The sequence below is a fragment of the Corvus kubaryi genome, unplaced genomic scaffold, assembly GCF_017639235.1.
Source record: "Corvus kubaryi isolate FWS band 111438036 unplaced genomic scaffold, C.kubaryi_AGA036_p1.0 37387, whole genome shotgun sequence".
NCBI lineage: Eukaryota > Metazoa > Chordata > Aves > Passeriformes > Corvidae > Corvus > Corvus kubaryi.
Genome location: NW_024581129.1, coordinates 13,087,381 through 13,101,739, shown reverse-complemented (window position 1 = coordinate 13,101,739; position 14,359 = coordinate 13,087,381). Strand labels below are relative to the sequence as shown.

At 48.2% G+C, this 14,359-nt stretch overlaps 1 protein-coding gene across 2 annotated transcripts in view; it reads right to left on the bottom strand.

Moving 5' to 3' along the window:
• The window catches only part of AXIN1 (axin 1), a 68,147-nt gene that overhangs the window by 10,454 nt on the left and 43,334 nt on the right, over window positions 1-14,359 (bottom strand). For both annotated transcript variants that reach the window (XM_042037261.1, XM_042037262.1), the window contains exons 3-4: window positions 12,538-12,634; window positions 4,982-5,119 (exon numbers count right to left, since the gene is read on the bottom strand). In XM_042037261.1, coding sequence (XP_041893195.1) covers window positions 4,982-5,119; window positions 12,538-12,634 — 235 coding nt within the window. The remainder of the gene's footprint in view (window positions 1-4,981; window positions 5,120-12,537; window positions 12,635-14,359) is intronic.

Genomic DNA, 14,359 nt, shown 5'->3' with positions numbered 1-14,359 from the left:
GAATGACAGCGGAGTGGTGGAAGGGGTCCCTAGTCCCACCTTCTGCTTGCAGCAGGACTGCTGCTAACCCTTAGGTCAGGCCTGGTTCAGTCCAGTCAGATCTTGAAAACCTTTAAGATGATGGAGATCCACCACCCCTCTAGAGACCTGTCTCAGACTGATGGGAAATTCCTAATGCTCAAGCCAAGCCTGTGCAGCCTGGGTGCCATCGAGCAGAGCAGTTCAGGTCTCTGTATCTGCTTTTTGAGCCACCATTAGCACACACCACCCAAGGAGCTCTGCCAAGCAGCCCACACATCACAACCAGGCTTACAAACACAGCTGACAAGCCTAATGACTCAACTAGAGCAGGCAGAGCCTTACTCCAAGTACCTTGAAGGTGGTTCTGCAACAACCAGGAGCAGAAACATAACTTACCACAGTGTACCTTCAGCTTCCTACGTGCCTTTGGTAAGGCGCTGCTTCAAAGCCCATCAGATAAAGCCCAGAGCTACAGGATGTGCAGCAAATCAGTTCTGAGTCAGGTGAGACCAGGGGGGTTTTCTCACCCAAATGACTATTTCACAAGGCAAAGCCAAGAGAAGGCTTGTAACACAAGGGAGCAAGTGAAGGTCGACAGCTGCATCAATGGTTTTGGAAATCAAACATTGATTTCTCCCGGGCATGCTAAGGCTGGACTGAAACACTCCGTGCAGATAAAGAAAGGGATTGGAACTAACTGCTTGTTCTTGCAGTTCACACTGGTCTAGGACACGCTGTTAGTGACTCTTAAGTCCTTGCCAGGAAGAATTAAACTCCTCCATGCTGACAGCCACAGTTTTGATGCTGACGAACTACTTTACGCTCCAACATAAACTCAGATATTTATGAAGTTTCTTTATTGGAAGTCAGGATTCCTATTTGTTTTAATTACATAAGCAGGATTCCAGTGAGTCCTTTAATACCACTCTTTTCCTCCTTTGGCACAGTAAAGAAATCAGTTGCAGCACAGGGTATCTCTGCCCTGCCAGATACATGCATCTACTGGAAAACACTGCCTTCCATTGGCTTTGCCTGTCAGATGCCATCATCCATCACTTGCTAACCAGCTTCAAAGTTTCAGCTGCCAACCACACAGCAAGAAAGCAAATAACAGACTTCCTCCCAGTGTCCCACCTTGGGGTTCAGGCCTGAAGCACGGACAATGCCAGGCTTTCAAAGTGCCACAGGCATGGGTGCTGTAACCCTAGGGGTGTGACATGATGCTGATGTCTGGAGGGGACACAGCACTTTCTAACATATCACTTTGAAGAGCTTCAGAGGCACCCTTCATCTACAGCCACACGCCACAGCTCACCAGCCACCAGCCCTGGGCACTGAGCTCAGGGACAAGGAACAGTGAGGGATACGCTGACTACGTCCCTGCCACTGAGGAGACCATTTATTAGCATTTTGTGATACCCAGTGATACCCTCAGCACTTGGGATGCTTTTGGAGCTGGTATCTCACAGGTTTAAACACCAGCTGATGTGCAGGGCAGGATCTGACCCTGGCACAGATCCCTGAGGAATGGCAGCATGTCCTTCCTGCTCAGCCCAGAGCTCTGGCAGTGCTGTCACACCTAAGCAAAGTGGCATGAGAGTGAGAACCCAGGCTGGTCCACCCAAATGGGTGCCTGGGATTTGGGAAATCCTCTGGCTGCCTAGAACCCCATTTTGCAGGTAATGTGGACTTTTGCTTCAAGACCTAGATCAGGATAGGGTAAGGGGAGAAAAGGCTCTCTCAGTTCATGTTGGCTCAGCTCATCTGTGTCACTGAGCAGATCTGGACCCCAAGCAGGACCACAGGCAGGAGCAGTTGCTGCTGGGGTGGGTCCACGGGGACCTGCCTTACTACCCCCAGTACTGGCCTGAGCCTCACATTAGGTAGGAACACCCCAACAGTGAGACAACAGCAGGGAATGAAGGATTTGGGGTGCTTATCCCAAGCTGTTGTCTCCCCTTGAGCAGGGCAAAGGTTTGAGTCAAGGTTGCAGGAACCAACTCTGCTGAATCTTTTCACTGTGCTCAGTCTGCAGTGAAAAAAACAACATACGTGGTGTGGGCTCTGGAGCCGTGTTTTGGGATCTCGCTGTGGTGAGCTGGGCAAGGCCTGGAAATGAGCCTGGTGGAGATCTGGGCATAGCTTGGCAGTGAGCTGGGCAAGGCCTGGAAAGGAGCTGGGGAAAGTTTGGCAGGGAGCCGGGCACAGCCAGGCAGTGATGCTGGCACAGCCTGGCAGTGCTCTGGGCGGGCAGGTGACACTCTGGGCGGGCAGGGAGCCCCGGTGCCATCACCACTAGATGGTGCTTTGTTGACATAATACTGTCAGAAAGCTCTTCCACCGGCTCCCACAGGCAGCAGCAGCCAGAGATGCAGCTCCAACTTTGCTGACTGCTGAGCTATTTTTACTCTCCAGCAAGGCTGGGGGTGCCCTTCCCTTTGAATTAGGAGCTGAGAGCTGCACTGATGAGCCACAGGCAGGCGATACCTTGCTGCAAACCTCATTCTCTGCCTTCCTCCAGTCCCACCCATCAGGCTGCTGCTGGTTGGGAAGGGAGAACAGCTCTGCTAAGCACGAGTGCCTCTTCGATCGTCATGCAAATGATTTTCCTCTCTAGTCAGGCAATGTTTCACATTCAAACAGTGAGAATCTCAGTGGTGGCTTTGCTTCTCCCTGGCTTATTTTCCATTTGCTCAGTTCAGACAGAGTGATCTGTATGATCCAATACTGATCTCTGTGACCTGATACTGCAGATTCCATGGCTGGACACGAGGCTGAAGTGTCTCAAAAACTAATAAGGGAACATGCACATCCTCTAATCCTCTGCCACGTTTCTCAGAATAATTAATGAACTCAGCAATTGCTTTTTGGTAAAGCGGAAACCTGACAGTCTTTTCAGTAAAAGGCATTTGGCTTCAAATCAGATGCCACCTCTCGATGTTACTGCATGATGTGGCTTTGAAAGGGAACCTGCAGGCTGCTCGGTATGGGGGAGAAAAATTCTTTTCCCCTAGCTTTTGCAAAGTATTTCCAGCTTCTCTGTTAGGCTGGTAACTGCCCAGTGTGACTAACACTCCTGATTTTCCCTGTGCAGCTGTGCAGGGAGCCATGCAGACCTGGGAAGAGGTTACCCTGCAGTCCTGGTGTTCAGGTCACAGAAAAAAGCCCTGTGATCTATCACGATTCCAGTTCTCCCTCTTGCTGATACCAGCAGCTCCTGCACCTTAAGTGCTGACCTAAAAAAGCTACAATTGCTTACTCTGAGATTTTCCTGAATGGCTAATGCCAGATGCCAGCCAGTCAACGAAATACATTCTGGAGACAGCAAAGAGGTTTAATATACAGCATTAGTGGGAGTCCTGGGCTTAAAAATAGATTAAGTCACACAAAAATGTGTTTAAACAGACTTAAATATATTCTCTGGCACATAGGTATTTGCTGATTTTATGGTATTGCTACTGGCAGCTTCTTCAAGGAGGCAGAGGGCTGGGATAATGTAATTTGGTCCAGGTGGGGGCTGCAATGGAGCCATAGCAAGAGGAGGAAGAAGAGTGTTCTAGGACTGTGTTAGCAGAAGATGCTGCTGATTACACTGTCTTTGCCTAGAAAGCAATAGTCACCAAACAGGAAAACAGTGCAATTCCAGAAGAACAGGAATCTAATCCCAAAATAGCACCTGGCTGGCCTTTTCTGGCTGGATGCAGAGGTGTAGGGAGTTTGCTGGAAAACACCTGGAGCTGGAGGGGACCTTGCAGATCTTTCTGCCTTCCTCAGTTCTCTGCATTTGAAATGCAGACGCAGTTTAAAGCCAACACTAAAACCTACAGTTTTTTCCTGTTTAGGGAGCTACTAGATGAGCATTTTAAAATACTCCATTGGGGCTGAAGGTTCTTTCCTGGGGCCCCAGAAGCTCAACTTCCCTGAAAGCACAGAGCCAGCTGAGCCAGGCACCAACACCTCTGCTTTAAGGGAGGGCTGCAGGTTACGGAGCCCAGAGCCTTCACCTGAGGGCCACAGCAGCTAATAGTGCAGATCCCCAAAACTTTGGCACACAGGCCTGTAGCTACACTGAACTAGTGATGTTCAGTAACACCGGTGTCCTCTGGGATCTCTCCTCTATCCCTACCACAAGATGTGCAGGTACCCATGAGATGCAGTGTCTCAGAAGAAAAGCTATGGTGTGAATACGGCTGAACAGGGGTCTCACACAGGTAATAGCAGATGGACAGGATCTCACTCTCTCCCTCTTGGAGCTTGTTGTGGAGCTAAAGGCCTTGCACATCTCCCACAGTTCATCTAACAAATCCTCAGGCTCTGAGGGGCCCCAGCAGTACCATGGCTCACAGCACTCAGTGCCAATGGCTAGGTATCCCAGTGGAGTCAGTGTGTTCATCTGCCCAGGAGAGGGTTTTTCAATGCCACACCTGACCACTTCCAAAATTTCTAGGGTGTGCTAGGCACTGATGGGCAGAACCCTTTTGGTTGTGGTAGAAATGGCCTGATGGCAGACACAAACACCCCCAAGCACAACATCACCTGTCATCTGGTTACCATTTATGGGGGAAATAGGGATCACACAAAACCTCCTACGGGAAGGTGAACCCCTCTTACACAGTCCCTAGGGATTGCTCACAAAATCAGGAGAGCCAGGGTGCCAAAGAAGGTGATGCAGAGCATCCACAGCCCCTGAGTGATGGCAGAAGTGGGCACTGCTGTGCCATGGCTGGTATCTTCCACAGGGAGGGAGCACAGGAGCTCACAGAGCCCTGCATGGATGGGGGAACAGCATCGTGGAAGCTCTGGGGGTTCCAGGAGCCTCCAGGAGCCCTGTGCCAGTGATGACCACGGCAGCAGAGCATGGAACTGGCCACCCCAGTTGCTTCCACAGCAGCTGGAAGCTCCCTGTGGTACAGGGTAAGCTGAGTCCCAGGCTGGCAGAGGAGGTAAGAATGTCACTGACCGCTCGAACGCGTTTAAGGCGCTCCTCTAACTTCTCCTCTGCTTCACGTTCCTTCTGTACTTCCTCCAAACGGTTGATCAGCTCTGCAGCAAACTTCTCTGGTTCCACGTGGATATCCTTTGGCATTCGGTAGGTACGCTGCAGGGAGAACACAGCACGGCTTAGCAAAGGATGCATTAAAATCCCACGTTTCTTTGGGAGCCTTTGATAACTGGAAATGCCAGTCGTTCTGGTGGGAGCTGGGGGAGGACAGGCGGGCAGGCACTCAGGTGCAGCCCAAGACCTGGGGGCTGGAAGCTGAGCCACCACCTCCACAAGTTCCTCAGCTGGCACCAGCTCCACACACCACCCCACCTAAGGGAAAGGTTTCAAAAAGCTCTTTCGGCACCAAATTCCACTCAGGGATGGAAGTGTGTGCTTTTCTCCCAATGGACACACGGTCAACAGGCATATCCTGGTCTCAAAGGGTGGCAAAATGATGTACAGACCTTTCAACCCCTCCAACCCCCTGTTTATAGCAGTTATGCTTTCAGTTTGGTAGAAGGGAGGACTCTGGTGCACACTTACTCAGCTTATCCCAGGAGGATCGGTGTATGCCAGTCAATCTCTGCAAATCTAGCCCACAGCCACAAAGGTCCCAATTCCCACAAAGCATCCTCTCTTGGTGGAAGATCCTACAGGATTGCATCTCAGCTCTTCAGAGCCGTCAAAGATTCCCTGCTTGCTTTATCAATACAGCACTCTTACAAGCACAGAGGTGCCATTTTTCTGCCCGCTCTGGGTGAATAAATGAATATTTATGGCAGTTCAAGGACATTCTTGATTCCTTATGCTGTTACTTCGTCCCTAAATTCCTGGGTTCTAGGATAAGAAGTTTGTGTAGTGAAGTATGAAGCTATCAGCTGCTGTATTTTCCCCCTCATTTTTATCCTTTCTGTATTATTTTTTTAAATAGTAGAAAAAGTAAAATGACACAGCAGAGATAAAAATTTAATTTGGAGGAAAAATAGTTGGAAAATTCAACAGCATAAAACTCTGCATTCCAATATTTCAATACTAACATGAGAGAAATATACACTCTATAGGACCAGAGATAAAATTAAATGTGAAGACGTGAGATAATTCATAGCAAAAGAACAAATGCAGCAGCAGAAGCAGACATCGAGCTTGAAAACTTTAAAGGAGGATGAGAGACCACCCGAATTTATCCCAGGCCAGACAGAAGATCAAAGCAGAACACTAAAATGCTGCTTTGCCTCAAAACCTGACAAAAGCATGCAAATCACATTGGCTTTTCTGTCTCTGCCAGCCAGAAGGCAGGGAAGAAAACCAGAGGCACTAAGAACCCACTGATGGCACTGAGAAGCTGAAGACTCTTTCATGACACCCCAGCTGGGTTGCAGAGGTCCCAGTTAAAGCACTGCTTGTTTTGTTTGCCAAGAGGGATGGGTCTTCCTGAGCCTGCCAGCAAATCTCAATCCCAGTGACCCATCTGAGCTGGGAACAGCCCCAACCAACCATTCCCGTCATCCTTGCAGCCAATGGAGAGGGCACAACATGTGTGAGGTGATGTCACCACCCTGGGATGACAATGTCTTTAGTGCCAACAGGACCTCCAGCCCTGCAAACCAGTGGCCTTTATCACAAGAGAATAAACTGCAGAAAAAGATTTTCATTAACAAAAATGATGTTCAGTCTTGAAATACTGGCAGAGCGGCCGAAGTGGCATGTTTCACCTTTGTGTAGTCCAGAAATGGGCTCCAGATGTGCTCCAGGACAGGGGAAGATGTGGCAGAGCTGGTTCCTGCTCTGTTACTCCCTGAGGAGCTTCTCAGGATGTCTCCCTGTTCCCCTGCATAGCCCAGGGGAGCACTTCTGGCTAAGGGATCCTGCTTCCTTCAGAAACCCCAACCCTGTGACCATCACCATCCTTCCTTGTGAGACCACACCAGCAATTCCCAAGGAGGGAATTCTCTCCCTTGCCTGACAAGTCCCAACCTGCTGGGTGACGTGTTCCCTCCCTCCTGCCACCTCAGGATGCCAACTCTCCCTGCGGTTGTTTATAGATGGCAGCACCAAGCCCTGCTCCGTTAGACACTTAATGAGCCTCATAAGAGGCAGCTGGGAGCTCAGCACTTACGGTCTTGGGTCTCCTCGGTGCAGCTACCACAGAAAAGCACAACTGGGAAAGAATTACCCTTTGTTTTCCTAGCCTTTGATGCAAGGCAGCATCCCAAACCAAAGTCTCTCCTGAGCCTGTGGCAGCAGTGGCTGAAGTTTGCTAACTTGAGTGTCCAAGTCCTGTCACAATGAGGTGGTTCCTTGCAGGCCCAGCAATGGTAAGGATCTGAAGATATTTGGAATCATTGCTGTATCCAGGGAACTCAAAATAAGATGATTCTGGGTCTTTTACAACTAATACCTCAGCACGTTTATCCACGATCTCTCAAAGTCTGGAGGTGACTGAATCTCGACTACAGAAACTACAATAATCGAACCCAAGAATCTTTAGGATGAACTTGTTTCCCTCTCTCTTTGAAAAACTGTTGCATCTGCAAAACCCACTGCCCTGTCCTTGGAGCTTCCCACTCAGCACAACAGCTTGCAGAGGGCCTCAGCAGCCTGTTTGAGGGTGCGAGATGCAGCTCCCTCCGCAAGGGTCTCCCTGAGCATCTGAGATCAGTGCAACTGAAATAAACCCCACTTCACCCCATGGATACCAGCTGCACATGCCCTATGCTGTGCTGGTGGGTACCTGTAAGGGTAACTCAGAGAGCTGGTGAGCAGGATGATGCTCTGAACATCACCATGGCTCTGACTTTATTCCTAGCTCAAAGGATGAGCTACACAGACTTCCCCAAAACTAATAGTATTGCAGAATAATGAATGCAAATTTCCTGTGCTGAAACAATACAGATAACTGCTGAGGGCTCTCTCTGTCTCCCTAGACAGCAAACATGGATTGCACTGACCTGGTTCAAAAGGCTTAAGACAACAAAGTGTTTGAAGCCTTTATCAAATGATGGGCCTGACTTCAGAAGGAAGACGGGGGAAATACGCTCCATCAAAGACCAGCCAGGCTGAGCCTGTGCCCGGAGCAGGATCCTTCAGGGCTTCAGGATTTTGAACCAGCCCCCAGCTTCCCATGGGCATACAGAGTCCTGCCAAGGGAGCTGTAAGTAAGCTGCTTATTGTTCTGAAATCAGAAGAGCTTTTGATCCAAGTAAAAGGTGCAGCACTCTCCAAGAGCTGGCTGGTTTTTGAGGATCCAGCCCTTCAATCTGGACCACAATGAGGTCTCTGGACATTCTACATCAACAATTCAGAAAGGAAGTGCTTCATTTTAAAGACCTGTTTATCTACAGCTGTTTTGTCGAATGTTTTATTTAATGGCACTAGTTAGATAGGTCTGTCCAGAACCAAACCACGCTGAGTTGGAGAGGCTGCAGAGGACAACAGATGGGAGACTGAATGCCAGGTGGATTGGGAAAAACAGAAATTGCTTGAACTGGTCTAGATGGAGCAATCTTTCATTGTGACAGCTCTGAAGAAGGATTTATTGGGGTACCTACACTAGAACATTGTCCTTGACACATGAAGTGTCTGAAGCTCTGGTACCTTTGTGAAGAAGCAGCCTGCTAAAACATGTGACATACACAAGCTCTCCAGCTGTTCTACTAGGCAGCTGCTCTAACGTTTTCCCCTTCTTTTCTTGGAGCTGATGGAGCAGGAATTCCATGGATTTTGCTCCATGAGGCAGATACAGCTCTTGGGTTTTGACGGATTTCACCTTCCCTGAGAAACAGAGGCATAAGGACCAAGCTACACATCAGAACACACTGGCATCCGAAATGTGAAAAGGCTGAAAGGGAAGAATCTCACTGCAGTTTGCAGGTTCCCCTTGGGAAGCATCAGCCTCAACTGCTCTGAGATGAAACAGGAAGTTTTTCAACATTATACTGGGTAGAGGTTCCCTAACCAGCTCCAGGGATCTGTGGTTTGGGCTGAACTGTTTCTGACAGATGTGACTGGGCCAAAGAATTCTGTGCTGATAAATCTCCCTCTTCTACAAGAGATTTGACGCCTCCATGATGCCTGAGGGGCTGTTGTTAGATCACAAGTCAGTCTTGGAAATGAAAGGAAGATGACAGGCTAGAGAAGCCAAGAGAAAAGAACTTCTGAACATCCATGTTTCTTAGATTAATGCATTCCTCTGTGACATAAATTTTTAACAGATAAATGGTATTTCCATACCAGAAACACTTGTGGCAGAGCTCACGGATAGCTGGATTTCAGCATCCACTTCAGCAGCATTCAGGGATTAGCAAGGAGTCCCGCTGTGGCAAGGCATTTGAGGAAAATGGCAGAAAACAGCCGATGGGAATTCCGAGCAGGTTCCCAACTCACAGGAGCAGAAAGCTCATTTAGCTGCAGTTATCCAGGCAGCACGAGGCCAGGCTCCCCCTGTGCACTCCTCACTTGTACAGCACAGCACAGAAGTCACTCGAAACCTTCTGTTCTACCCAGGAACACCACGAAAGCCACCCTGCAGCATCCTTGATTGTGGGGCAGGAAAGGAGAGCTCCTGTCCGATGTTCAGGCTACAGCAAGAACATCATAAAATGGCTTCTTTATGCAGTTAAACAAACCAACCAAGCACCAGGTCTAATGCTTGAGGTTGGATTTTTCTGAATTTGCTGTGGAAAAAGAGGATCTCCCATCCTCTCCTGGGAATGGATGAATGCCAGAGCCAGGTACAGCCTGGGATGCTCTGGGCTTTCTCCCTTGCTTTGGGAACTTGCTTGCTCTTTCCTTCCTTAGCGCTCCAAGACTCTGCTCAAATCCAAGAGAGAGATGGAAAACCACATGAAAGCAACACTCACTCTCTGTGTAATGTGTTCCTGCCAGAGGCACAAACCAGAGGTCTCACTGCTTGCTGGAGATCCTCCCCCACTGCATTCCTGGGCAGAGCGCCACTTCACAGAACACAACTTTTCCAAACTTAAGAGCACTGGTGACTGGGGAAGTGTGGAAGATGTGAGCTGCTAAGTGTGGAAGATACAGATCAGGGCCATCCACACAGTGTGTCCTGCTGCTGAGCAGGGTGTCCCACATAGCCAGCACACGCTGTCACTACTTGGAGGCAGCATAGCTGCTGGGACCAGCGGGCAGCCTCCTCTGAACATATAATCACTGCAGTTTATAGCTTCTGGACCTAACTACAAGTGCTGCTATTAAAAGCAATATAAGTCCTTTCAGAATTTTGCATAATAGCCCCATAACTCACTTGTCAGGGAATGGGAAGGTCTGTAAAGGACTTCTGAAATGACTTTCGGAAGTAGGAGGTTCCCTATTATCAGTAGGAAAACATGCTGTGCATTCTGCAGGCGCTATCAGCATGGACTCTGGCAATGTCAGAGATAGGAGTCCATAAAGACCTTCACTCAAAGGTTGTGATTTCATCACTGCCACACGTTTGGAAGCAGCTAACCCCAGGTCCAGCCTGATTTAGCCACGGGCTGCGGGATAGCCCAAGCACTGGCTTCAGAAGGCAACATTTCAAGAAACATTTGCATGGCTCCTTGCTAATTTGAGCTGTTTAATTCAAAGAGTGTGCAGTTAGAGCTGAATTTTAAAGAGTAACTTTATAACATTTCACACTGGTGTTGTCAAAACACATTGTCTAATTACCTTCTCCTTTCTTGGCTGATTGATAAGCAAGGGCAGAGCAGTGCCTCTCTGAAGTCGATGCCAATTCTGTGTCAGTAATTGGCTGGCAGGAGGTGCCAGAGTGTCTGAACTAAACTTTTATTCCCTGGAGAAAGACTAGAACTAACTCAACTTCTCAGTCCTCCACTCCCATACAAATATGTGTCAAGATGCCTTTTTCCTTGGGACTTAAAATTACAGTGCAGAACCTAATGGGAACAGTGGATGTTTCACAAAAAAATCCTTGTGAAGCATCTGTGTGTAGTTTAGGAGGAATATGTAACTCTAAAAGACTGTGTAGGTAAGTAGGATAATATAAAAATTTATAAGCAGCAGGTGGGCAATTTAAACCTTGTTTTTTACCCCATTTTTAAAACTGGTTTCCAAAAAGGTCGATAAAATTTAATGCTAAGTAAAACTAATTAGCCTGCAAGGAACTGCTGCTGGAATGACACTTACTCAGTTCAACAAAAGAAATGTTTGGCAGATGGAAGTTCGTTAAAGTAGAGCTCACTATACATATTTAATGCTCCACACTCTGAGTTTATAACCTGCAGTTCATTGAGGCATTGCTAGTGCACACCATCCAACAGAAAGCCACTATTATTTTTATCCAAAAGGTAAAGCTACTGACAAGCTTTGAAGTTGGAGAATATTCAGTCAATAGTTCACACTGTTGGGGAACAGCAACAACAGTAACAACAAAAAATAAAGGCCAAGCTTTCAAACTTCAACTCTAACAAAGCCATGCTTACAGTAAAAATGGCATCAAGTGAAATAAAAAGGCACCCAGCCAGCCTTTTCAACAGCAACCACACTGTGAAAGCAACTGTGTGAAAAGAGAGGTGACTGAGCAAGGATGGCTATGAGCGTCCGCAGCCAGGGCTTTTATTGTCAACCCAGTGATCAAAGCACAGGAGACCCTCTTAAATCTAAGGAAAATAATCTAATTTAAAAGGCAAAACAAAGAGTGGTGGTTTTGGTGTGGGTTTTTTACTTTTAAATCAGATTAAAACAAGGGTGTATTTCTGCTGGTATTGTGCTGCTTTGAGCAGGCAGGATGGGAACAGCTGCGTCAAGTTTGAAGGCACTTCTGGAAAAAGCAGATGGAAGCTTTTTCTTTCCCTATTTGATTTGTGCTGGAGTCCAGCTGTCCAAAGGAGAAAGAAGCACCTTTATTCCCTACTAGATATTAAATGTCACCTGTAACTTCTCACAAAAAGAAAACAATAATAAGCAGAGCTGCAGATGGTAATGCAGAGCCCTAGCAGTTGTGCTCATCTTCCAAAGGCTGTTTGATCACCTGGAGCAACCAAGGAGACAGTGCCAGATAAATGAAATACTCCTGCACCATTTTTTTTCTCCTGCCTCGTGTCCCCGGGTGAGCTTTGCTGAGTCCTTGAGAACAGGTTACAGCTCTTCTGGCTGCTCAGTGCAGAAATACTGCTGGGGACCATTGCACTTCTCCCCAGCTGACCTTGGCTGAGAGCTACATCAGCCTCCATGTCCAACAGCCTCCTACACCTTCCACAAACACCTCCAGCTCACCTGAGGGCATGGAACTGCTTGCAGATAAATGCCAGCCAGTGCTTCCATTCTCATCCAGGAGAAACAATCAGCTACTGACTGAATGGTTAAGAAAAATCCTGTGCTTTGGGCAGCCCTGGATGGTGAGTTTGGCAGAAGGCTCCAAGCCTTTTCTTAGCACAATGTATGTCATCTTAAAGCATCCCCAAGTGAATACAGCACTAAGGGGGATTAAACTCGAGCACAAGCAGAGCAACTGTCTGCTAGAGATCTCACATATTTTGCATATTTACCCCTGGGAAGGAGATAGTGCTACTTACAGGAATGTGAGGTAGTGGCACGCGTCCATTTGCTTTGGCACTTTCTTGCATCTCTCTGCGATGCTGCTTTCGGAGTCTGTACGGTGGGATCCCATCTCTGTTGGAATAAAACAACAACATGCCCTGCTTTAGTGCCTTTCTCTGACACATTATGTTCGTTTAAGTCTTGCTGACACAGCATGGCCGGTAAGAAACCCCTTCATGTTTGCATGCCCAGAGTAAGAGGGACCCATGTGGGGAACGATGCTCACGCAGGTCCCTGAATCAAAGAAAGCTCTGGCATGGGGGGCCAGGAGGACTTACACAGCATCCACTGGGAGCAGAGTGAGGTAGGGCTCCTGCGACTGCTGCCCAAGGCAGAGGGCAGGGAGAAGGACTTGGACTGCATCCTGGTACCTTTTATAGTTGGTTGCTTTCTATAAAGAGCCTGTAATGTACACATTAAACCACAGGGCAGGCTAAGAGAGGGGGGAGAAGGAGGAGTGGGAGCTCAGTGAGCATCTGCTCCAAGGGGAACCTGGTCAGGGAACAAGGTATATATTTTTAAGAGAGCAAGACAGCTGCTCAAATGGCTTATCAAAGCAAGGGGGTATAAGCCCCACTGCTCCCAAGGCGATCTCTAGCTCAATCTGAAATTATGGGCTTGATACTGGGGTCACTGGAGGGAAGAACCAGCCCCCTCCCCAGGGGAGGCTGGACAAGGTTAGGAAGGGATGTCACAGGCAGTCACAACCAAGGGAACCAGCACTGCTTGGCTTTGTGCCTGTGCTGAAAGAGGTGGTGACAGAGGTCTCTGCAAAGGAAGGAGACAGTGGTGGCCACAATCCTTGGTTCTGACAGACCAGGAGTTGGATCTCTGCCATGAGCCTGGGTACACAGGAGTCAGTGGGTCAGAGGCACCAGTCTCTGCTAAGCACCCCAAATGGCAAAGCATCACTGCCTAAGTGTGACTCCAGGCAAAGAAAGGAAATGCATTTTTGTTCTCAGCATTGCCACCACCCTACTCACACCCAAGGGACCAGGAGAAGGTGGGTGAGTGGAGCCCAGTTACGAAAGGACACAGACCCACCTCCTGTTTACCTTGGGTTCTTTGGGGAAAATCAATGAATGCAAAACCAAATGCCAGCCTGGAGCTTGGCAATTTGGAGGTTTTTCATTTCACACATTTCCCTGATTCAGTAGAGGTAACTGCTTGGGAGGGCCATGCAATACCACAGAGGTGGGTAGAAATGAATGGAGGGATTTAGTTTGTCCCAACTACCACGTAACTTCCAGGCACATCTTCTACCAACCCCACACCCCTCAGCTGTGAAAAAGAGCCAGTCCTGACACATCTCACAACATGAGATGTTTGCACAGGCCAAATGTCCTTAGCACCTATCCCTCTCCCCAGATGCTTCTCCAGAACATAAACCAAACCTTTTCATCCACAGATTTTTAAAGTCAAGGTGCCATTTGGCAAGAGAAACACAGTTTATTGTGGTGTTTTTCCTGCAAACCTCCCGAGTCTCAAGCACCAGCCTGTGTGAGGATGGCCACCATCAGCTTTCATTCCCGTTCCCATCATGCTGGCTGCCCTGCTGGCTCCCTGGAAATGCAGGTGCGGGCAGAATCGCCACCAACCTACATCAGAAGAACCTCATTTCATGCAGTAACCCAGGCATTCAAAATGAAATACCATTAAAATAAAATAAAACAAAACCCATGATTAATGACAAGTGCTTTTTACCAGGAAGACAAACGAGGGAACGGAAAATGAGCCAGGCTAATTACAGCTCTGGTAAGTGGCTGCAGGTAATGTAGGAGGAGGAAGAGTGTGTTG